The sequence below is a fragment of the Microcebus murinus genome, chromosome 6 (assembly GCF_040939455.1).
Source record: "Microcebus murinus isolate Inina chromosome 6, M.murinus_Inina_mat1.0, whole genome shotgun sequence".
Classification (NCBI taxonomy): Eukaryota; Metazoa; Chordata; class Mammalia; order Primates; family Cheirogaleidae; genus Microcebus; species Microcebus murinus.
Window position 1 is genome coordinate 16146302 of NC_134109.1, and position 24759 is coordinate 16171060.

The 24759-nt window shown below is 43.4% G+C and overlaps 1 protein-coding gene across 1 annotated transcript; it reads right to left on the reverse strand.

Annotated features, from left to right (window-relative positions):
- Window positions 1-12259: 12259 nt before the first annotated feature.
- LOC105876323 (tubulin alpha-1C chain-like) lies at window positions 12260-21875 on the reverse strand. The gene is made up of 3 exons (XM_076004612.1): window positions 21750-21875; window positions 19139-19252; window positions 12260-13468 (listed from the first exon to the last, which is right to left on the reverse strand). The coding sequence occupies exons 1-3, from the start codon at window positions 21873-21875 to the stop codon at window positions 12260-12262; spliced, it is 1449 nt and encodes a 482-aa protein (XP_075860727.1).
- Window positions 21876-24759: the final 2884 nt, after the last annotated feature.

Here is a 24759-nt window from a genome sequence, read left to right on the forward strand (position 1 = left end):
GGTTTCCAATAGTTTCAAGAGTCCAAAGGGAATGCTTCAGTTCCCCTAGCTAGCAACCTGTCCCTCTCTCTCCAATCTCCTCCCCCTAGCCTGATTCTTAATTTCTTATGCTTTAATTTTAATCAAATCAATGCAAGAAATAGTTTGAGTCGAATAATAAAGGACTTATGATGCAAAACAGCTGCAGAGAGAAATACAGCTCGAAAACGTGGAGGGACTAGGGAAGAAATACCTGATCTCTCTTCTCCTATCTTGTGCTTCCTGTTGGCTAATCCCTAGCAAACCAGTAGCCTAACGATGGATTCCACAGGGCAGCATATGGATCCATAGAGACCAAAGGAAGCTGGCAAACAAAGAACAACCAGCTCTGCAGCTAATACCTATTTACGAGGGCTATTGTGAGAATTAAATGAGATGAATATAAAAAGCACTCAGGACAAGTAAATGGCTTATAGTGAGTCCTTAAAACATGTTTGATTTCCCTCTTACCTCTTTCCCTTTCCTTATTAACCAAAATCTGCTCTCCAAAAATCGCGATTCATTTATTGCACATGCTGTAAATATCTTTTTAAAAAGCATTTTAACAAAAAATGAGAATTATTCAAAGCATTTTGGATATTTTAGATGTCTGTAACTCTGTGAGTGGTATTTTGGTGGTGGATGATGGTGTGAAAAGGAAAAAAAATCTGTTCAACGATTTATGCTCAATGGAGTTTATTTGAGCAATTAAAAACAAAACAAAACAAAACTGAAATAAAAATGATTCACGAATCGGGTAGTTCACAGAACCAAAATAGGTTCAGAGAACTCCAGCTAACAAAGTGATCTGACAGCATTTATAGAAAACATAAATGAGGTATAGAGACAACTTAATTAGTTCCAGCATAATTGGTTAATTGGTTACAGAGCCTCCTGCAATTAACTAAAGCGCAGCTACTGTGATTGAACTCTATATTGGTTTGGTCTGTTGGGCTGGTGTAGGCACCCAGTTCGAATCCTCCTACAGATTTTATTTAATAGTGGGTAGAAAAGGGCCCTTCTCCATTTCTCAGAGGTCATGTCAAGAAGCAGTCGCCTGTTTATCTTGCCCTATCCAGGAGGTTAAGGTCCTTACTGAGTGGCTCAGAGTCTCCTTTAGCTTTGCGGTAGGACTCAGTGTGGCTGTTCCCACAGGAAGGTACTGAGATCCACAAACATGGTTCATAAATCTCCCTGGAAGCTGGGAAGTCTGGTTTCCCCACACTGCTGTCTCAGCGCAACGCAAACAGTCCCATTGCAATGTCCAAGCCTTTGCATACAGTGACAGGTTTGCAACAATATCAAGCTACTCTGTCAGTGCCAAAGAACTGACTCTCTCCCCTCCAGATGTTCTGGTTTCCCACCAGTACTGCTGTGGGTTCTGATGGGTCTCCTGGGCTCCCTTCCCTTTACTATTAACCCTTCAAGGGATGAAAGTGAAGTCCTGAGGATTCTTGGGAGCAATTGCCTGGGCCAAGGAGTCATAATGTATCTCTGGCAGAGGGAGAAGCTTTTGCCCTCCTATATTGCAGCACCTGCCTTAGTTCTTGGAGGCTGGGATCTGGGATCTCTAGCCCTCTGAGACTTTCCTAGCCTCTCCAAGGGGCTGACCAGCCCAGAGTGCACCTGAGAGCCAGGACTGGGCTTCCTGTTGGGATGTGGGCCAGAGGGAGAGAAGGTGGGAGGGGTGTGCAGCCCTCAGACAGCCCCTAGCGATGGAAGCCCCTCGGACTCCAGTGTTCTCTGGGGGCTCCCCTCCACCCGTCCGTAATCCACTCCTCTCAGGTTCCTCGTTAAAGTCAAAATCATCAACGTTCTTTTAATGTGGCTTTTTGTGTTTCATTTCCTTTGTTGGTTAAAAAAAATGTTTCCACTGAAACATTTTATAAGATTTCTATACACTGAATACATTTTGAACATTTTGTTCCTATTAACATAAAATATTATTCTCATTTCCTCTCATGTTGGGAAAAAAGTGGGAAAAGGGAGCATTATAAAAATTAAAAATAATTCTTTGTTATGAAGGAGGTATGAATGATTTATGAGCATAATAAAGGCAAGTCTCTTTGGTCAACATTATGAATTTAAAAATAAGACTCCTTTTCAGATTTTTGAAATGACTTAGATGACAGTAGGCACTAAAATAACAAAGGAGACCAGGTTATAAGGGGATTTTTTTCCCCCTCTATTTTTCTTCCTGAGGAGTCCTGGTGTGCTCTGTACTCTTGGGGAACAAAGTGGCGTCCTCCCAGGTCAGGGGCAGGGGGGCTCCACATCAAATGGCTTGTTTCAAGATATGTCTGTGGGCCATCTGTGCCCCTGACAGAGATGTGTTTTAAAATTCCCTCTGTCATTTTGCTATCTCCTTAAAGATCATATCTTACTGAATCTTACCAGAGACAGGAAGCAGAGAGTTCTTGGCCTCACTCATGTTGGCTGACTCACCTCCACTGCCATCTTCCTCAATGACACTGGAGCCCTGGGGTCCTCTCACACTTCAATCGCTCAATAGCTATGATTCTGCTTCTCCACGGTGTGTGTTCTCCTTCTAATTCCTCTCCAACTCTACCAGGTCCTGACTATTAAATCCCACACCTTGTGTTTGTTTTTTGGTTCTGGGTCTCACAGTTCCTAGCCCAGGGTTCTAGGTCTATAAACACTAGGTAGAACAGTCCTACCCTGTTCTCGAGGGATCCATTTCAAGACCCCTGTGGATGCCTGAAACCCTAGACAGTGCCAAACCCAACTGCGATCAGTCAGAACCTGTTTCTCTTGTGTCTCCCACACACAGATTTAATGTGTTGTTGTTTTTTTTCCCCATTTTCACTAAGTATCACACTCTGTGGCTGTAACTTTTGCAGTCTGAGGTGCAACAGCAAAACTAGCATAGATTGCCTTTTCCTTCCTCACAATTTCACAGAAAGAAGAATCATTCTTACCATAGGTCTTAGCAACCTCAGTATAGGATATTTTTTTCTTTCCTTAAGTCGAAACTTTTACTTTTTCACTTAAAGGAAGCACTTTATGGCTTCTCCTTGGCATATATCAATCTCCAGCATCACTGCTCTTGTGCTTTGGGGTTGCTTGAACACCAGCACCGCGACACGGAGACAGCTGATCTGATTACGGAGACAGCTACCGAGTGACTATGGGTGCAGGGCGGGGAACACAGACCAGGTGGACAGTCTGGACAAGGGGTCAGTTCACCTCCCAGACAGGACAGAGCAGGACAGTGCGAGATTTCATCATGCTACTTAGAAGGGCATGCAATTTAAAACTTCTGAATTGTTTATTTCTGGAGTTTTTAATCTAATATTTTAGGACTGTGGTTGACTGCAGGTAACTGAAACAATAGATAAGGGGGCTACTGTCTCATGCTTGATGTTTGAATGGAGGGCATAGTAAGCTGGGAGTATCACCAGGAGAGGCTGGCAGGCTGCAAGGGACCTCTCATATGTCATTTCCTGGGTGAATGCACACTTGGTTGAGGTCAGGTACTCAGCAGTGTAGGCTCAGAAACCTGATCTTGTTACCTTACTGCGAATGTGCCAGGGAACAGCCTCATGTCAGCGTCAAGCAGCTTGTGAGGCTGAGGCAGACCCTGGTGCTCTGATTTCTCAATTCACAAGGGAAACAGCACCTTCAAAACGCTTGGGTTGTGGGTCGCTCATTGCTTGCTTGGTGAGACAGAGATGATATAGAACACTCACCAGGATACTAGCTGCCAAAAGTTCAAGTTTCCAACAACTTATTGAGCACCTACTTTAGGGCAGACCCTGTTCTAGGTACTGGGGACACAGCAATAACAAAGCAGACAGAAGTCCCTACCCTCAGTGAGCTTGTGTCGTATTGCCTCTTTGGGCCCCGAGGTTGGGTGTCTCACCCCTGGGCACAGCCAACGTCTGGCCTCCCATTTTCTCAGCTAAGAGCTCCACACACCCTAGGAATGAATGCACACGGCTGCAGTTCTTGAAGGAGTGCTATAAAGAAAGGGTCACATGATATTTTAACCCAGAAAATCCCTATGAGTGGGAATAAGAACAGTAATTATTACTTTGTTATGATTTCTTTTCTTCCCCAATTATGCTAATTTAAAGAAAAGATCTTGAAGCCTATTTAGTCCATATAAAATTGAAAGAGTACATGGAGAGGGGCAGGCCACAGAAGCAGAGGGAAAGGGAGGGAAGTGGAGAACAAGGGCTTGGTGGGTGGTACAGAGAGTAGAGGGTTTGACCTTTGAGATCCATTGTGAGGAGCAAGAGAAGTGAAGACAGGAGGAAGGGTTTGAAAAACAGGTTGTGAGGGCTCATGAACCGAATTTCCTTTCATGCTTTTTGAATGGAGTTACTTTTGAATTACTTCAGATGGCTAGGATTTATTAAAGTTCATGACTTTTGAGTTCTGCTTGAACCTGAATATTCTTGAGCCTTCGGTCTTCTGGCCTCATTTTTTCCCTTTAATATACAGTTGAAATAACATGAGCCCTTTTCCCACAGACCTGCAGGAAGTCCTTACTTGCTCCAGTATTTATAAGGTTCCAAAGGTGTTTCAGTTCCCAGGTAGCTGCCTGTCACCTCTCGCTACAATCTCCGCCTTGCCCAATTCTTTGCTTCTTAAGTTCGATTTTTAATAAAGTAATGCATGTACTAGTTTGAAACTCAAATATTAAATAACTTATAATGAAAAGCAAATGTCCAGCTAAGCATTCCCTACTGTACAGTCCAACTCTCCATAGACAACCACTTCAACTCCTTTAGGTTTTGCTTCTTTATACCTGCCTCTGTTTTCTACATAAACACTTGCATTGCCATTTATTAACATACCGACTTTAGACATTATGCATTGACATCCTGCTATGATAGTTTAGGATTTAGCTCTGTCATTCTTCTCCCACCTCCACCCCACGTACCTTCTTTTCCCATATTGTCAATAAAAGTACATAATTTTTTTGGTCCAATCAACAGTTAGCATTGAGATTATTATGACTATGAAAAAAATGTTCATGGCCAAGAACTATGTCATGATAGTCTTCTCTCTTGTATACCATTTTGTTTTTTTTCTAGGGTTAGTATCTTTCTTATTGTTTTATTTGATCAATTTTTTGTGTGCTTTTATTTAATTTTTTCATGCTCCATCATATTTCTTATGCATTCATCAACACAATTTTCCAAATGGTCAAATACATAATCTGCACATTAATTGCTTTTTCATGGGTTCTTCTCTCCAGAGGCGACATTTCTTAAGCTTCCATCTGGACGGTTGCTCCCTGGATTTGGATTAATGTCCTCTCATCTGTGGACTTTCTTTTTGTGTTAGATCCATTGTTTCCTAGGAAACTCTTTCTTGGTTTTCTCCCTTACTTTGCTAGAGCACATGTTCTTAGATTCCTAAGAAATTGTTAAAGTTGATAATTATTTGGTTGAAATATTACATTTTGGAAAATGTGTTTAATCTATCTTCATATTTGTTTGATAATTTGGCTGGGTGTATAATGGTAGGTTACAAATCACTTTGCCTCAGAATTTTGAAGTCATTTTTCCATTGCTTTTTAACCTCTAGATTTATTGTTTTGAAGTCCAGTATCATTCCATTCCATATGCTTTGTCAATAACCTTTCCTTCCACCCCAAGGAAATGATAGCATTTTTTTTTCTTTTACTTCCTAATGCTCTGACATTCTGCAATGAAGATCCTTTGAGTTTTATCATTCACTGTGCTGGACATAGTAGACTGTTCTTTTAATCTGGAGATTCTCATATGTGTGAAGACAAGAAAAGACTGCCTTCTATAAGCCAAGGAGAGAGACCTCAGAAGAAATCAGCTCTAATGACACATAGATCTTGGACTTCTGGTCTCCAGAATTATGAGAAAATAAATTTCTTGTTAAGTCATCTAGTCCATGGTACTTTGTTATGGCAGCCCTAGCAAACTAGTGCATGGTTTTTTTCAGTCTTGTTATGATGTTTATAAAATCTGCTGCCTCCAAATTCTACACCTTTCAAGGTTCAATGGGGTGAACTGACTCATATTTCCCCTATAGGCATTGTAGGGTATAGCTGCCACCACTCTATGTCACATACCACTCCTCCATTTGCTTTCTATCTTCTTAAAATTTGTTGAATTTTAAAAATTTCTTTGTTTTGCTCCCTTTGTCTTTATTTATTAGGGTTTTATACTTAAGACAATCCTTTATTGCCATTTCAATTGGGTTTTAGGAGAGGGAGGAGTTAAATTTATGTGTTTTTGCAGAAGCCACTTTTCTAAATTCTTGATCTTTTCTCCTTAGCAATAGAAATAATTGACAGAAACTATGAAATTACAGTTTTGTTAACATATTTCATATGTATTGGTTCTCAATTGGTTGCATTTAAATTCCAAACTCATACTCCTTTACCCTGGTTTGGGATACTGGAGATGTACCCTATAAATCTTTCTCATTTACCAGATGGGTTGATACTGGGCTTTGTCGATAGAAGGTCTGGAAGGACGATGTGAGAGGAACGAGCATCTCTTTCTGGTTCCAGTGAACTTTTACCTCTTGCTCCCATGGTGCAAGGTGGTCAACAGTGTGTGGGGCAACCAGTGTCTAAAACATTCAGTGAGTTTTGCAGTTACCACAATGGCAAATTCCCGGCGAATCCCTGTGGCATTCTAATGGGGGGTTCCCGTTAAGTCCAGTTGCAGACAGTTTCCAGCCAGCCAGCACTGGCCTACAGCCCTTCAGTGAACCTCCCACCATGCAGAGGGCCTTCGCCACATCTTCCTCCTTCAGGGAGGTCTGGAATCTCAGCGAGGCATGGGGGTGGGGGGTGGGGAGTTCTTCTCCTTTGGGTGCTCTGTCTCCGTCTTGGAGGAAGGAATCGTTCACTATATCTGCTATTCCTGTATTCTTTAGAGCAAGTGCCCTCAAGCTTTTTCTATAAAGAGTCACAGAGTAAATATTTCAGGCTTTGCAGGCCATACTGTCTGTCACAATTATTAAACTTGATATTGAATGAAAGCAGCACAGACACCATGTGAACAAGTGTGTGAGGCTAGATTTGGCCACATACATACTCCTGCTTTAACCTGCTCTTTACCCCTTAGCTGACAACCCCCTGTTACTAGTTAATACTTCTTTATATTAAATTTTCCCTGTTCAAATCACCAGTGTGGTTTCTGTCTTCCGACTATTGTATCATATTGACATTTTAGCAAGGATTTGGCTTGGGTGCCTTGGGTCAGCAGAGAGCCCTTGATTTGGATCTGACAATTCTGACCAGCAGTTATATGGGAGGGAGGGAGGGAGGGAGAGAGAGAGAGAGAGAGAGAGAGAGAGAGAGAGAGAGAGAGAGAGAGAGAGAGAGAGAGAGAGAGAGAGAGAGAGAAAGAGAAAGAGGCACAATGAACAAATTCATGGCAGCCCTGAACCGTCAAACCAATAAGCAAGCGAACGTTTTAGGCAACACTTTCTTCTCTGTGGAAGGAGCTTGGGGGGAGCAGTGAGAAATATAACTTTCTCCTTGTTCATTGTAAATCTCAAGGCTCACAAACATTTCCCCCTAGTTACCTACTCTATGGAATACTTATGTTTATTTTAATATAATTTCCCCAACATCCTCAGGTAAAATCAATGCTCTAGGAAGACACGGGGTGTCTTTCCTGGGGCTCCCTCTTCCCCTTGGCTCGGGAGGGCAATACCAACGGGGAGCCCATGTTGAATGCTCGGTAGAGTGGCAGTCTAACCCCTGCCCCAAGCTTTCCTGAGGCAGAGCACGTTGCAATTGATTAGTTTGCTGCTTTCTAAATGGCTGTCAAGTTCCAGACTCATCTCACTCAGATTATTCCCATCATCTTTATTGGAGGTTTGGGTGTCTGCAAATTCTTCAGTGACACATTTACAGGCTGTCTTTGGCTTTTTGCTCACAGATGGCTAATCACAATTATACTGTGTATTTTACTAGTTTAATTCTCAGAGGTAACCTCTTTTCCAGGGTTTTGTTTCTCTGTATATTGCCAACACCAAGAACGTGGCCCGATAAAAAATTCCACAGAAGATGCTTACCCTGAGGCTGTCCCATAGACATGGCTCTGAGACCTCCTGAAAACCAGAACCTTGCTTGAGATGTTTCTGCCAGGTTCTCTATGGCTTTTAATTCATGTCATGAGTTAGGGAGAGAAGGGAAAGGAAGAAACATGCTCATGGGCAAGCCTGATGTAAAAGCAAGAGCAGCTGGCAACACCTTTGCCCTAACTGCCCATCAATTTTTCCCTTCATTTACGAGGCAAGCAGGGAAGGTTGTAAGATCAACTGTTTTAAGTGATGAATTAAGACAGAATGATAAGCGGAGGGTGCCTTATTGCTGGTGTCAGATTTAAATCTCTGAAGGGAAAAGGCAAAAAGGGGAAACATTATTTTTTTCCTTGCACAGTTAAGGCGTGGAGTTGAGAGTTAGAAGGGACCTGGAGTCTCTGAGTGCTTTTCACTGCATCCCTCCTCCCATTTTTAAACCAACAAATACTCTTTTGCAGATATAATAGAGGGGCCACAAGATGCCCTGTGAGAATTTGAAATAGCTAAGATTATTTTCTGAGAGTTAAGCTGTAAAACTGACTTAGATCAGTGTGCAAAAGTCCAAAGTCACCTTAGACATAAAATGTTTTCTAGGCTGAGACATAATGATGAGTTGACTGTAGGTTTTGACATCAGCAAAGAAAGAAAATACTTAGCACAAGCAAGTTCAAGAGATGCAATGTCTGTAAAGGTCTCTTTGTTCTGCAGGAGAGGTTTTAACTCTCAAACCTCTCTCTCTGCCCCCCCCCACTCCAGAAAAGGATCTGGGAGTGTCAGCCACTAGCATCTTTGTACCCATCTTCTTGTTTTTGTTCCATCCTTACCAAGTAAATGCCTGCTCATAATCTTTCTCTCTATGTGGGTTTCCCAACAGAGACAAAGTGGCTTGACTCTCAAACAGCCCTATCATATCTGCTTGGCAGCTATTTAATCACTGGAAATAAACAAGTTAGCACCATGGTATCCGTGAACTTGATTGGTATCTGAAACTGGAGGCGCTAAAAAATCAGTTGTCTGCCTTGTTAGGTTAAGGAACCCTCGTGGGCTCCAGCTGGACTCTTAGGATACTTTTATGTAAACCTAAAATATTTCTAAATCTTTTTTTTTTTTCAGATGTATACTCATTATTTTTATTGCCTAGAAACTTAATTTTAGGGAAAAAAGTTGATTAAACTGCAACTGTTAAGGGAGGAAGAGGACTATAATGATTAAGAACATGGACTCTGGATTCACATATGGTGGCTTGAAACCCTTGGTTCTCTTCCCTTCCTTTATCATGCCCGAAGACGCTTGACTTGGTCTCTCAGTGTTTGAATTGTTTTGTATATAAAGTGAGGATAATAAAAGTACTTATTTAATAGGGCTGTTGTGAGGATTAAATGAGATTTGCTCATAAAATTCTTATCACAATGCTTAACACTTGGCAAGGGCTCAAAAAGTTTTGGCTGTCATCATAATAATTATAATTATCAAACGATTTTTCTCCTTTTTAAAAATCAAAGCCTTATGTTACTGTCAATCAGAGTTTAGATCAGCCCACTTAATAAATGAGTTGAACAAACTTTGGACCCAAAATAATGAAATTCAACAAATTTGTATTGAGCACCTACTGTATGTCTAGCATTGTTTTAGTATAAAGTAAAAGTCAACAAAAAGTTAAAAAAAATAATTTAATTGAAATATCTAATTATAAGTAGTAATTTATAAAATGAAGATAAACACTATGGTGGTCGATGTTAATGGAATGCCTCTATCAATTTTAGATGAGCAATATTAGATGGATAGCTAGAGTAAAAGACTCTTAGAGAAAGTGACATCTGAGCTGAAACCCATATGGTAAGAAGTCAATCATTCAAGATCTGGAGAAAGGATTCCAGGAAGTACAGCCTGGAGGAGGTGTTATGGTTTGAATATGTCCCCCAAAGTTTGTGTGTTGGAAACTTAATCCCCAATGCAACTGTGTTGAGAGGTGGCGCCTTTAAGGGGTGATTAGGTCATGATGGGTTAATGCTGATATCTCAGGAATAAGTAGGTTCATGATTAAAGGATTAGTTTGGCCCCCTTTCCTCTGTCTGGAGCTCTCTGGAACTATCTCACCACTATGCCTTCCACCGTGTTATGATGCAGCAAGACCCTCACCAGATGCGGCCCCCAGATCTTGGATTTCCCAGCCTCCAGAACCACCAGCCAGATAAACTACTGTTTATGTTACCCAGCCTGTGCTCTTCTGTTGTAGCAACACAAGGTGGTTGAAGACAGGAAGGAAAGAGCTTGACATTTGAAAATAATAACAGAGTTGGGAAATGTGGAAGGAGGTGGGGTTGGGGAGGGAGGAATTGTAGGGCACTGCAGAGAGTAGGATTTCGTGCTAAGTGGCAGAGAAAACTATCATGTGGTTTGAGGTGGTGACGTCACAGGTTGGAGAGTGCGGGGATGGATTATCATGGGATAATGTATTGCTGTGGAAGCAGTGAGGGAGACTGTCTGAAGGTTAAGGGACTAGGTGAGAAAACATAGTAGCTTAGATGGGCTCGGAAACAATGGAAATGGAGACAAATGGAAGGATCTTGGATGTGTTTAGAAGTAAAGCCAATTGGGTTCCCTGATGGGTTGGATGTGCAGTGTGAGGGCCAGTGAGAAACTAAAGATGACTGCTGGATTTGGGACTTGAATAAATACCTGAATAACCATTCCACTGAGTGAAGGCAGGTGGACTGAGATAAAATAGATTTGGAAGGAAAAAATTAGGAGTTTTATTTGCAGTATATTTAGATGATTATATGTCAATTGAACATATTAAGTTTTAGATATTTAGGTGGTCTTTGAAGGCAAACTTTGTGTTTTCTATAAAGTTTTAAAAACCAAAAAACATATTTTGAAGAGGTCTACCATCCTAGAATTCCTCTGCTGGGAGCTGCTACTCTTGCTCAATCCTTTTGTTATTCATGAGATACCCACATTATTTAGGAATGTAAACTGCACATGAGCTAGTGGTGGAACTGTCCCCAGAACATGAGCTTATTTACTTATTTGTTTCTGAGGAGCTACAGTCCTCATCTGAACTTCTCATCAGTCCCAAAACTGCTTCCATTATTAGAAAATATTAGGGAGCCCCAAGCCTAAGAATGCCTTTTGGATAAAACAAGGATTTTTTTTTCATGCAAATGAAGCTTCATAAATTAAGAATGAAGGATAGAAATGGATAACATGCCAAGCTGTAGAAATGGAATAGATTTTCCTAAACCCCAACAGCTTCTTAAGAGATGGTTTGCCTATCTGAATTTATTGGGATTAGCAGAGAAAAATAGAGCATGTGATCATGTTTAAAGAGTAGACCTTGTCAGATAGAAAATAATTATTTAAATGTGTATTACTGGGATGCTGTCTGAATCCACATTTTTCAGCCGGAGGGATCAGGAGTGGCCAGGGGATCCATTAGTGATTGCTCAGAAAGAAGCCAATACTACAAATAGAAAACAAAACTGTCTCATAAAAACCTCATTAGTCACCCATGCTTTCTCTGAATCAGCATTCTGGGCACTTCCCTAGATATCCTGTAAATTACATACTTGTAAATTACCCATTTATAACACCTGTCGATGGCAACTCCAGAAGCAGATAATTTATTTTTCCTTCTTGCCTTAGCTCTGTAGCAACTCGCTTTCAGGTTTCATTTTGATTTTTCTGAGTACTCTTGAAGACCTCAAACCTACTTTTGACCAGCATGAAAGTATCTGGGAATATGTTCCAACTAATCCAGACTGCCTCTTGGACCCAATTGTGGGGGACACTAGAAAGGAACCACATGTCGGGAATTGTGCAAGGTAGTGGTGATGGATACGTGAAAGAGACAATCCCTGTTAAAAGTGCCCATGGAGAGCTAAGAAAATCAGTGCAGACAGTCCAGCATGATAAGAGCTATCATAAGGATATGCACAGGTATTGGCAAGAATGGAAGAAGCACCTAACTCAGCTTGGGTAACATGTGAGGGAAGGAGAGGTCAGGAAATGCTTCCAAAGTGACAGCAGAGCATCCTTACATGCTGCTGATTGGAATGGAAAATGGTGTAGCCACTTTGGAAAACAATCTTTTGTTTCTTTGAATAGTTAAATGTAGAGTTGACATATTCTTTTTTTTTTACTTGAGACATGGGCTGTATTTGTCGGGGTGGGGAAACAGCAGAATGAGTTACAGAATTGGGGAGTCAGAGGCCAGGTGTAGCAGGTGCCAGGACCCCCTAGAACTCTTATTCTCATCCTCTCCATCCATAGACTCTGCATCTACTTCTTCATAATCCTTCTCTCGGGTGGCCAGGTCCTCTCGAGCCTCGGAGAACTCCTCTTCCTTCATGCCCTCGCCCACGTACCAGTGGACGAACACCCACTTGGCGTACATCAGGTTGAACTTGTGTTCGAGGCAGGCCCAAGCCTCAGCGATGGCCGTGGTGTTGCTCAGCATGCAGACTGCCTGCTGCGCCTTGGCTAGGCTGCCCCCAGGCACCACTGTAGGGGGCTGGTAGTTGATGCCAACCTTGAAACCTGTGGGATGCCAGTCCACAGACTGGATGCTGTGCTTGGTCTTGATAGTAGCGATGGTGGCATTCACATCCTTGAGCACCACTTCCCCACAGTAGAGCATGCAGCAGGCCATGTACTTGCTGTGGCGAAGGTCACACTTGACTATCTGATTGGAAGGTTCAAAGCAAGCATTGGTGATCTCTGCCACAGAGAGTTGCTCATGGTAGGCCTTCTCTGCGGAGATGATGGGTGAGTAGGTCAGCAGCAGAAAGGGGATGCAGGGGTAGGGCACCAGATTTGTCTGGAACTCCGTGAAGTCCACGTTGAGGGCGCCATCAAAACGCAGTGAGGCGATGATGGAGGACACGATCTGGCCAATGACCCAGTTGAGGTTGGTGTAGGTAGGGTGCTCAATGTCCAGGTTGCGGCGGCAGATATCATAGATGGCCTCATTGTCTACCATGAAGGCACAGTTTGAGTGTTCCAGGGTGGTTTGGGTGGTAAGGATGGAGTTATAGGGCTCTGCAACCACTGTGGACACTTGGGGGGCTGGATAGATAGCAAACTTCAGCTTGGACTTCTTGCCATAGTCAACAGAGAGCTGCTCCATCAGCAGGGAGGTGAAGCCCGAGCCAGTTCCACCCCCAAAACTATGGAAGATCAGAAAGCCGTGAAGCCTGGTGCACTGGTCTGTCAGTTTGCAGATCCGCTCCAGCACCAGATTGATGAGCTCCTTCTCCATGGTGTACTGGCCACAGGGATAGTCGTTGGCAGCATCCTTCTTGCCAGATATCAGCTGCTCAGGGTGGAAGAGCTGCCTGTAAAGGCCAGTTCTTACCCTATCTATGACAGCAGGCTCCAGGTCCACCCCAAAATTATACTTTTTGGTTTACATCCAGGAGACATGAAAATATAGGTCCACACAAAAACTTGTACATGAATATTCATAGCAGCATTTTTCAAAGTAGCCCCAAAGTAGAAACAACCCAAATGTCATGAAATGATTGAATGGACAAATAAAATATCGTATCCATATAATGGAATATTAATTTGAACTTAAAAAGAAATTAAGTACTGATGGTTGCTGCAATGTGAATGAATCTTAAAAACGTTATGCTAAGTGAAAGAAGCTGGGCTCAAAAGTCCACCTATTGCATATCATTTCACTTATAAGAAATGTGCAGAATACGCAAATCTATACAGGCAGAAAGCAAACTGTTTGCCTAGGTCTGGGGGAAATGGTGGTGGTGGGGATTGAGGGGTTGCAACTAATGGCACAGGGTTTCTTTTTTGGGGTGTGTTCCAAAACTGATCGTGGTGATGAATGCACAAGTTTGTGAATATACTTAAAGCCCTTGAATTGTAGAGTTAAACGGGCATATTGCACGGTATGTGAATTAATTAAATCTCAATACAATTGCTTAAAATGAAACAGTGACTTTTGAGAACCAGTGGGGGAGAGGACTCTAGGAAGTGACAATAATGAGCAAATTTACCCCATCAGCAAGCCCTCTTGGCTTTACTTCCAAAATGTATCTTGAATCTGTCTCTTCCTCTCTAGCTCTGCTGCCACTGTCCTCCTCCAAGGCACTGTCATCTCCTGTCTGGACCTCCTAACTGTTGCCACTCCTGTCTCCAGTGCTGGAGCATCTTCTGGAGAACAGGACCATTTCCCATTTTCTAGAGGGGTTGAGAGCATAGGAACCTAATTTTTCAGAATCACAGCCAGCAGGGGTCCAGGCTGGGTTTTGTTCCTGTGTGACTCAGTGATCTTGTGAGCCTTGGAAGGCTGGAGGGAAGTGAAGCCACACGTGCTCCTGTGGCTTTGGCACATGTCAGTGGCGAGGCTCCACCGGAGGCTCCCTGCTGCTCTTCTGTGAACCATCCATTTAGGTGGCATGCCAAGCCCCTGGGGAGGGTCTCTGGGGATTCCTGAACTTGCTGATTTCCTGAAAACTGATGGAGCTTCTCTGACCTCATCCCCCAGTCCTCCCAACAGTCCTTTCATTTCTCATTCCCCTTATTAAATCCATTTCTGCTTGAGGTACACAGCCTGGGTCCTGTTTCCCCGATTCACGCCCCTATGCTGTCTTCTCAGTGTCATATTTTGAAAAGGTAAGTCAAGATGTTTTACTCTCCTGCTCAAAGCTCTCTAACAGTTCCCCATAAACTTAGACTCAAAGCCTCATTCCACATAAGACTCTTTGGGATCTGGGCTTTGCTTCCTGTCCCCCCTCATTTTGTTGCTCATGTCTGTCCATATCTCATGATCACACCTGTCCTTTTCCTGGACCTCCCGTGTGTCCAGCTCATCCCCCCTTGAGAGGCTTTGCATGTGCCGTTCCCTCTGCCTGGGTTTTTGCAGGGAGGTTCCTTCTCTTGCCAGGTCTCAGTCATGTCTGTCCTCAGAGAACCTTTTCTGGACCCCCGTGCTCAGTACCACTAACCTCCTCCATCACTTTCTATCATGACCTTGAGTTTTATTTCCTTCGTAGCTCTTATCGCCTGCTGAGGTTATGTTGCTCACGAATCTCCATTCTTGTTTATTATCTGTGTCCTTTCTAGAGTGTAAGCTCCATCCAAGGAGGAGCTTCGACTCATGGCAGCATGTCCAGCCTCTGGCACAGTCCCTGGTGCGTAGAACCTGCACACACCCTTGCCTGGTGAGTGCACAGAGATGAGGGGGACGAGAGAGGGCAGAGTTTTGTGGATCAGCATAGCCCACCACTGGGGCTCCACAGGGTGGATGTGGTGATAATGGCAAGAGGGGAACCACAAGTTTACGGAGGGAGACAGGTCATATGGGGCCTTGCTATTTCCTAGCTGCATACTATTTTTTTTTTTTTTTGAGACAGAGTCTTGCTTTGTTGCCCAGGCTAGAGTGAGTGCTGTGGCATCAGCCTAGCTCACAGTAACCTCAAACTCCTGGGCTCAAGCAATCCTACTGCTTTAGCCTCCCGAGTGGCTGGGGCTACAGGCATGCACCACCATGCCTGGATCATTTTTTCTATATATATTAGTTGGCCAATTAATTTCTTTCTATTTTTAGTAGAGAGAGGGTCTTGCTCTTGCTCAGGCTGGTTTCGAACTCCTGACCTCAAGCAATCCACCCGCCTTGGCCTCCCAGATTGCTAGGATTACAGGCGTGAGCCACCGCGCCCGGCCGTAGCTGCATAATCTTAAAAAGCCAGTTAATCTCTTCAAACCTCCAGTTCTCCAGTTCTAAAGTGGAGTTTCCAAAACTCAACTCTTTAATACATTAAATGTATTCATACATATAAAAACCTTATGAAAACTACCAGGTGACCTAGTCTTGCACTTAACATTTAATATTATTGATACAGAGGCCAGGTCCAGAAACGTCAGCGATTTAGAAGGATGTGCGCTCTGCCCTTGGGGAGACCACTGTCTGGTGAGGAAGAGAGACTCTCAAGAAGTCAGGAAGGGGTGTTTCGGTGGCTATTACCCAAGCCCTCCTAGCCCAAGGGTCTGATCTCCAATTTTTTTTGTGTCTTCGTTAGTGCTGGGACGTCCTCCAGGACAAGGGGCGTCCCCGTCTTTTCTGCAGGGCCCTCGGGCTCTCATCTGCATTCACATCCTCGGGAGGCCTCTGGATGGGAGGTTCAGGCTCATCTTCAAACCCATGGGATCAAAATCCCTGGGTCTCCAGACCTTGTAACTGGAGTTTCCTTCGACAGACAATGGTGGGTTCCTTATTCTCCTCACTTTGTCTCTGCCAGGTACTTATTCAATCCATGACCTTTTTGACGTGACTCTCCCTATATTTTCTTTTGTATTTTTTATTGATATATCATAGTTCTACATATTCTGGGGTACACATGATATTCAGATACATGTATATAGTGTGTAATGATCAAATCAGGGCGATTGGTTTACTTTTTATTTGTAGGTTTTATTCTACATTCTCCTTCTGCCACCCCCATTTATCTCTCATCTTCCAAACTGTCTTTTCTTTGCTAAATTTTGCCCATCTTGAGTTTTTAGAAACTACTGTGATTCTCTGTGAGTGGGGACTCTGTTTTAGACCCCTTCAGCTCCCCAGAGCCTAGCCATGTCCACAGACATCTCCTCTATAGACCCTATGAATTTTGCCACTACCCTGTAACTGTTTTAGGCACAGCGTATGGCAGCATGTCTGTTCCTAAGCTTGTTCTGTCCTTGGACCCAGAACTCTTTTAGGGCAGGGACTTTGTCTTGGCTACCTTTTATCCTTTGTCACTATGCATGTGCCTGGCACAGAGTGGGCGATCATTGCTTATGGAATGGCTACTTGGTGATGGGCTGTAGTGATGACAATGACTTCAAGCCCATCGTCTGCCCTTCATTGATTCTAAGCAGACACCACATAAACAGGCTCTGTCTCTCTAAAACATGCTGGGATGAGGCATCTGCCTGCAGGACCCTTAGATTAGAGGAGGAGACGCTATGCTTCACTGGCAGACTCCTAGATTTTAGGATTGCTCAAATGCTGCTTCCTGTCTTTCTCTTTGTTGGGGAGTTGAGGGTCTAGGGAGGGTTGATTATTTTCCTTGCTTCTGATTTACCCCAGGATTGGAACAGCAGCTGTGTCCGAGAGAGGAGACAGTGCTGGTGGGGATGGAAGGAGAACAAAGGGGTGGATTTTGATTAGAAATAAAGAAAAAAAGATCCCAGGGAAATGTTTTCTTCAAAGATTTATAACATGTTCACTCAATAAACCTTTATTTATTGTCCAAAGCTGATTTCTTTGGAAGATTACTTTGGCACACAGTCTATAAGCAAAGGGAACATAACAGAATTGGAAAGTTTTAGGCAAAGGGGAACTTAGAGAGTAGTTCAGTCCATCTGCGTGATTGTATGTGTGTGTGTGTGTGTGTGTGTGTGTGTGTGTTTGTGTAGGGGTTGGGGGGGATGCCTGGGAGAATCAGTCCTTTTGAAAGCCAGCAGGAATGTGATTGTGCTGACTTCGATCTGGGGCTACTGTTGTAAAATCTTCATCTTTTACCTAATGAAGCCTGTTTCTGATCAGTTCTTCTTTGGAAAGAATTTTTTTGCCCCCTTCCAACTACACATCTGACTGGGCATTTGTCAAAGTGTTGATCAAGGGCTCTTTCTTCTTTTTAATAAATGTGGTATATCCATTCCAAAGCATTTCTCCTATCATTAATAACAATATAATCCGGTTGCCTGTGGAGAGCTGACATGTTGGAAAAGACCCAGGGAAAGTACAAGACGGTAGCAGCAGGCGAACCACGGGACTCTGCCTTCCTTGCCCCTCGCCCAGCCTGCACCTGCTACCCAGAGACCCCACCTGCCTCTGGGGGGCTTTCTCTTTCATGGCTCCACTGGACATTTTATTTGAAGAGGATGAAAAGTTAGATTGCAGTAAGATGATGTATCTCATTTAGAAGGGAAAGAAGGCATTTTGTTCTGGTTTCCTATTTCAAACCAAAACTGAACCCCCAGTTGGTGCGGACCAGTTTTTTGTTGTTTTCCCTATTTGTCTAACCTGTTAGCAGAAGCCATTCTCCTATCGTGCTATGTCCAGAGACTGATTCAGAAGGACCCTTTCTTCTTTCTAGATGTGAGCTGCCTCACAAGTGCCCAGCTCAGGGCCTGGTACATAGAAGATGTTTAACAAACAGAGAGTGAACAAACAGATGGACCTTTTCATCTTTGCCTGGAGGAGAAATCCCTGTGTGTTCACTGTGATGTGTGGTGGGGAAGTCATTTTGGCAAATGGTGCCAGTAGAACCATCATTTGAATGTGACAAACCAGGGCGGTTTCCTTTGACATCTCAAGTTCTGCTTCTTAAATGGAAATATGAGTCATGCCTTATGGAATGATGTTTGGAAAGATTCTGATAATTGAATTATGCTTTTGCAGACAGAATATCCCTGGAGAGATACCTGAGAAATTGGTAACCATTGGCAGTCAGTGCTGGGGAAATAAGTTGGGAAACTGCTTGTAGAAGTAGGAAGAAGGCCACATTTCACTGTATAACCATCTGGTATTATTGGGATATTTTTCCATGTGACTATAGTGCCTATACAAAAAGTAACTAAAATATAGGAGTATAACAGAAAGAGCCTAATGGAAATTTCTGTACATAGGCAATCATACCCATTCTTTCTCCTCTTCTTTGGACCCTCCTACACTCTTCCTTACTTGAAGTAGAAAACTACGCTCAATGTGTTTACTTGAAACCTTGAGCTATGGAGAAGGTATGGGGAGGGTAGCCCATGGATACTGGCTTGCTTTTGGACAGTCCCACAAAATGAAGGGAAAAATCTGGAACTTATTATCTGCCTGGCAGCCTAGGAAGACACAGAGTCCAGTTTATAGACTTATGAAGGTTATCAGTGGATCTAGGGATCAGTGGGAATAAGCGCTGTATTTCCTCTCTTGCCACAAGTGCATATGATCATGTATAATAGGACAAATAGACCCAGAATTGTATAGGGCCAGGGGTTGCTTTGCAATTAGTTTGTTGGAGGAGGATGATCTACTCCAAGTGCCCCTCCTGGTGGTCTGGCCACTTGTACTTACTCTGTGGGCCCCATGGACCCTGCTTCCTTTCATCCTATTAACTGTGACATAGTTAGGCCTATTCCCTCCAAGGGTCTGCACTGTGGGGAGGACCAGGCCCTCAGAACTGGGAAGCTGCAGGGAGAAGGTGCAGACAGGAGAAGATATAGAAGGTTGCTCTTCCAGCTGGTGCCCAAGATGGGTTCTTAGCAATGACCGTGCCTCTCTTGTTCCTGTGCTCCAGGACAGGGGCTTGCCACTCTTTGGCAATAGCGCTCAGGGAAGATACTAGTGTTTTGATGACTTTTATCTTGACTGCTTTACTTTTCCTTCTAGGTTACTACTGACCAAATTTTATTATGATTTCTCTAAGATAAAATACTGTATTGTAAAATAGTTGAAAAATTAATATGGGTTGTGTTATTTGCCCTGCATGTTCACCAGCCTAGGGCCTGTCCTGCTACTGGTCGCAGTGAAAATACAGAGAACATCTTCCCTTTTGTTAAGTTCTCCTTTTTCAGACAAACTACTTAGGGCAGGCTCAAGTCCAAGAAAGAGGTGCATTGTGGTCTGCATGTTGTGTCCCCACCAGAGTCACATGTTGAAACCTAACTCCTAAAGTGGTGGTATTACGGAGGTGGGTCTCTGATCACTTTGGGGGGTGATTAGATCATGAAGGCAGAGTCTTCATGAATGAGATCTGTGCCCTTATAAAAGAGGCCCCAGAGAGCCTGTTTGTCCTTTCCTGTGTGAGGCCACATTGAGAAGACACTCTCTATGAGGCCCTCACCAGACACGGAATCTGCTGGAAGCTTGATTTTGGGCTTCCCAGGCTCCAGGGCTGTGAGAGATAGATTTCTGTTGTTTATATTCAGTCTATGGCATTTTGTTTCAGCAGCCTGGGTAAACACAAGGTCATTCTGGCCTAGAGTGTTCCAGGCATCACTTGAGAAATCTGTTGTACTTTTAGATAATACTACTAGCTACCTTTTAGAGAGGTCTGCACCACTTGTATTCTTTGTGATAATGATCATAGCTAATATTTAGTGAAGCTCCTTCCATAGGGAAGTTGCTACTCTAAGGCACTTTATGTGTTTAATAGTTATAAATTCATCCAAAACACCTATGATGTTTTCTCCGTGACCCCCCCCAATTAAATTAACTCTGGTCCTGATGCCACATTGAACATTATGGGAAAGCCCAACTTGATAGTCTCTCTTCCCCTTGAGTTTTATCACACTCCCAGGGCTAAAGCAGGAAAAATGGGAAACAGACTTCCATACATGAAGAGCGAGGGTCTCTGCTGAAGTGGCTGCTGCCTGGATACCTGGAACCCCTCAAATCTAACAGCTGCGTTGCTGGCCCGGTTCGCTCCTTGCCTGGGTGGCCATAGGGATCCTCACTGATGCCCCGTGGGTGGCCCTGTGACTTAGGATCCAGACTTCGGGATCATTCCCATAGCCATCACCACAAGAGAGCCTGACACCTCGGGGCACTGTGTCTTCATGGTTCAGATCTCTTCTTCTTGGGACAATTACCAAGTCAATGTCTCAACCCAATGCTAGGAAATCAAAGTTCCTGGGAATTGGACTGCTCCCCTGGTATCTCCCAGCCCTTGCCTTGGGGAAAACAAATCACATTTTGTATTTAAGAGTGATGTAACATCGCCACAAGAGAAACTTGATCTGTTTAAGCCTATCCATCATTTCTCTCCCCACTCCTGCTTGCATCGCCCTCCCTGGGCAGGCGCTCACATTTACCATGTGTGCTGTAATCTCCCTTCTATTTCTGTCTGCCACGATGATTGATCTTTGGCTATCAAATCAGCATAGACGGCAGCAGTGCCGCTGCCCATTCTGCTTTTGATGGAAGGTGTGGCCGCTCTGTAAATCAGCGCAGGGGGGACGCAGGCTGAGCGCTGCTTGGACACAGCTGCAGGGGCTTCTGTTCCCACAGAGCTGCGCTCTTTTGAAGGGACTCCAGCTGCCCCGCCACGGCTCTCTTCCCCAGGGGAGGTGACAGCATTTTCCTTTGCCCTGGGATTAGGGCAGGAGTGGATCTGTGCTGTGAGGCTGGTTCCTCTGCGTCCTTGAACTCTCATAAATCAGAACCCAGCAGGGCACACAGGTCAGGAAGGCAGGGCTTCCTGGGGGCTCGGTTTGGCCTTACTGTGGCTAATCGTGATAATAAAAGGATTGAAAAGGGGTATCTGAACATATCTGGGTGATTACAATAGTGACCCTTTGTTATGGACTTCCCCCCTCCCCCCCCCCACACTCATGCCATAATGAGGAATCTGTGGGGTCAGGTCATTTGTACGATCGCTGGTGGTGTCGTAGATAGAGCCCAGCAATCTCTCACGACAGTGGTGATGATGTGCACTGTTTGCACACATTCGGATGCATTTCATCTGCCAGGAATAATGAGCTAAGGAAACAGATCAAAGATCTATTTGGTGGGAAAGCAGGCAGACTGTAGAGGTAGCATTCTGATTTTCAAATTCAGAAAGGGCAGGAAGCAGCATTTATTCAGTACCTATACAAGGTTCCTCTTTTTTCTATACAGTGTTCCTCCCACCAGCCCTGCAGCATAGAACACCTCTTGCCTAAATGTCCACAGGTGAAAACCGAACCTTAAGAAGATTCAGTAGCATGTCCAGGGCTACACACTGTTGCTGCCTGGCAGAGCTGGGATTTAAATCAGGTTTGTCTGATTCTGAACTCCGGTTATGGATGGAAATGATCTCAACAGGATCCATCTCATATGCAGATAATAGGATGAGAAATCTACCTCTTAGACAAGTTTCTCCTCTGAGCTATAGAGTTTTCTTTTATTAGTAATAAATAGGCAAACCAATCTCCACACACCTAAGTCTGAGAGTAAAACTAGACAACCTTTGGCAAAGCCCCATGAAGCTGGAAAGATTGAACTATTCAAAGCTTTCACTTTATCATTATTTCAGCCTCTAAACTTGTCATCTTTATAGTCTATTGAATTAATAAAAGAAACGAATGCTCGTTGACACTGACAGAGCGGTACACTGCGTATTATAGAAACTTCTCTGTGCAACCCCATGTGATTGCTATAGAGGCACAAATTCATACTTTTCACCATCCTAACTCGTAATCATAACCCAACATCCATTCAAATTAAAGCACTGTAACTCTTTTTAGGAGTAGGGAAAAAATAAACCTTGCTGCTTTTTACTGGTTGATTTATTGTAACATGACAATATCGAGTATATTAAATTTTAATATTGGCGCTGTCTTTTTCACCACAAGTCTTGCGCTGAGGAGCTCAGAAATTATTTCATTTTAAAAGGGACATTTATTGCACTGTATAGGCAGGTATGTAATTCCTTCCTCTAAGAAATCTGTGGACTATTTTCCTTCTGAGGTGTGAGAACTTTTGATTTGCACTTGTTGTGTCATTTGGGTGCAAAGGAAGGGTGATTTACTGTTTCCATTGGCATAAATAATGTTCTGTTTGTTTCTGCATCATTTTCCAACACCCACTAACGATAGCGCCTCACAGTTTACTAGGCAGAGAATTCAGCCTTTTACTGTAAATGTCAGGGAGAAAGAATGGAAAAATGGCTTTGAATTTCAGCTTAATGTTCAAATGGTTCCCCAGTCACATTGGAAAGGGATAACCCAGTTATGGTGGGTTAGTGCCACAGGGCAGCTGTCCTTTCTACTTTGTTTCTTGGAACCACTAAAACTGGGGGGAACGTGGCAACCTTCTGATCCCCACAATAAGATAATTCCCAGGATAATGTATACTGTTACCAAACACAGGCACCTCTCTGCCGTGGCTGCTTCCCACCCGCCCACTTTCTGCCTTCTTTTCTACTCTGACCTTGGATCATCAATTTTTTAAAGTATATGTCAATCTGAGAAAATATCATGTGGAAATTCTGACATGACAAAACTTTCTGGAGAACTGTGAAAAACGGATATGACAGAAACTGATCCAATGTCCATTTTATTTTACTTCCTCCTTAGTTACAAAAGCTGAATTTGCTTGGAGCGACACTGTGCTTGTCTGAGACATATATTTTCTATACTCCATTACAACTCGATTTGGTTATTCTGGCTAATGAGATGAAAACAGAAGTTATTGGGCAGATCATCTGGAAAATAGAACTGTGAGGTACACAGCTGGTATGGGCCTGTATTTGCCTTTCCCTTCTAACTTCTACCTTCTGCTGGATTGTGGAAAGATGGTTGGATCTCTAGCAACCATTTTGAACAAGGAGGCAACCTTCAGGTACTGTAATAAGGATAGCAGAACAGAATGACAGAAGAAAACTGTGTGCCTGATGAGTTAGTGAAGCCACTATTCCAGTCACACATCACTTACCTTAGGACTTTTATTAAATAAAAGGACACTTTCCTGATTTTTTGAGCAAGTATAATCATGTTCTATTACTAGCATGTTGGGGAAGCCCGTCGCCATGTTGTGAGGACACTCAAGTAGCCCTGAAGGAGGCCCACGTGGTAAGGAAGTGAGGTCATTACCAACAGCTAGCATTGATTTGCTGTCTTGGAAGTGGATCACGTCAGACCAGGTAAGCCTTCAGATGACTGAAACCCTGGCTGGTAGCTTATCTACAACCTTACGAGAGACCCAAGCTGGCTAAACTGCTCCTGAATTTCTGACCCTTAGAAACTGTGTGAGAGAATACATTTTTATTGTTATTTTAAGCTGCTATATCAGTACATAAACAACATAGATATTAATATTAGATATGTATTCTTGTGTATATTTTAAACTGATGCATCATGGGGATAATGCAGAGCCCTGGTATTCTGAAACCCTATACATGAAAATATCCACAAAGGCACTTTAGCTCTCTCCTTTTTAAGCATCATAGTTAAATATGGTAATGGACTTAACAGCTTTTGAGGTACCCGTATGCATAATAGCAGATAATAATAATCCTTGTGAATTTCACATTCCACTAAACAGGCATTTTCTTAACTACCATAGGGCAAGTCAGAATTAGACTAAAAACCCATATTCCCCTCTCCTGCTTCCTTACTGTTATGCTTCCGTTCCAGCTCTGGAAGGCTTGGTGGCCCATTGGACACCGGATCATACAGGACTAAAGATTCCCAGAACGCCCCTTCTCCTTTCTAATGACAGGCAGTGTTTCCCAGAGGAAAGCATCCTTTGGAAAAGGATCGTGCCTTCCTAATTTCAAGTTCAACTTAGTTTGAAGCAGTGAAACTGCCTTCCCTGTTTAAATGAGGTCTACATCGTTAGCCGCCTGAGTCCCCCGCAAGGTGCCAAACAATCATTACTGGTCCAGACCCCCAGACTTTTTCCTGTTTTTCATAAGCGCTTATTTATAAGTTTCCAGAACCTGACTTCCCTTCACAGTGACCAGCACCTTCCTCACAGATCATGAGACTCCACTTCAGCCCAGTGACTTCTGAGGCTTCTGTAATTATCCATCCACCACAGTCCACGGTGACTGCCTGTGCATTGTAAAAGTTGCCAGCCCAGCTGCAGAAAGTGACACTTACCTCTCTAGTTTCCCTGAGCCCGAGTACCTTCTAGGTTGGGTGTTAGGTTTCAAGACCTGAGGTTTGTTGGTCATTTGATTGATGAACTACCTCTTGTTTGCCCCACCCACG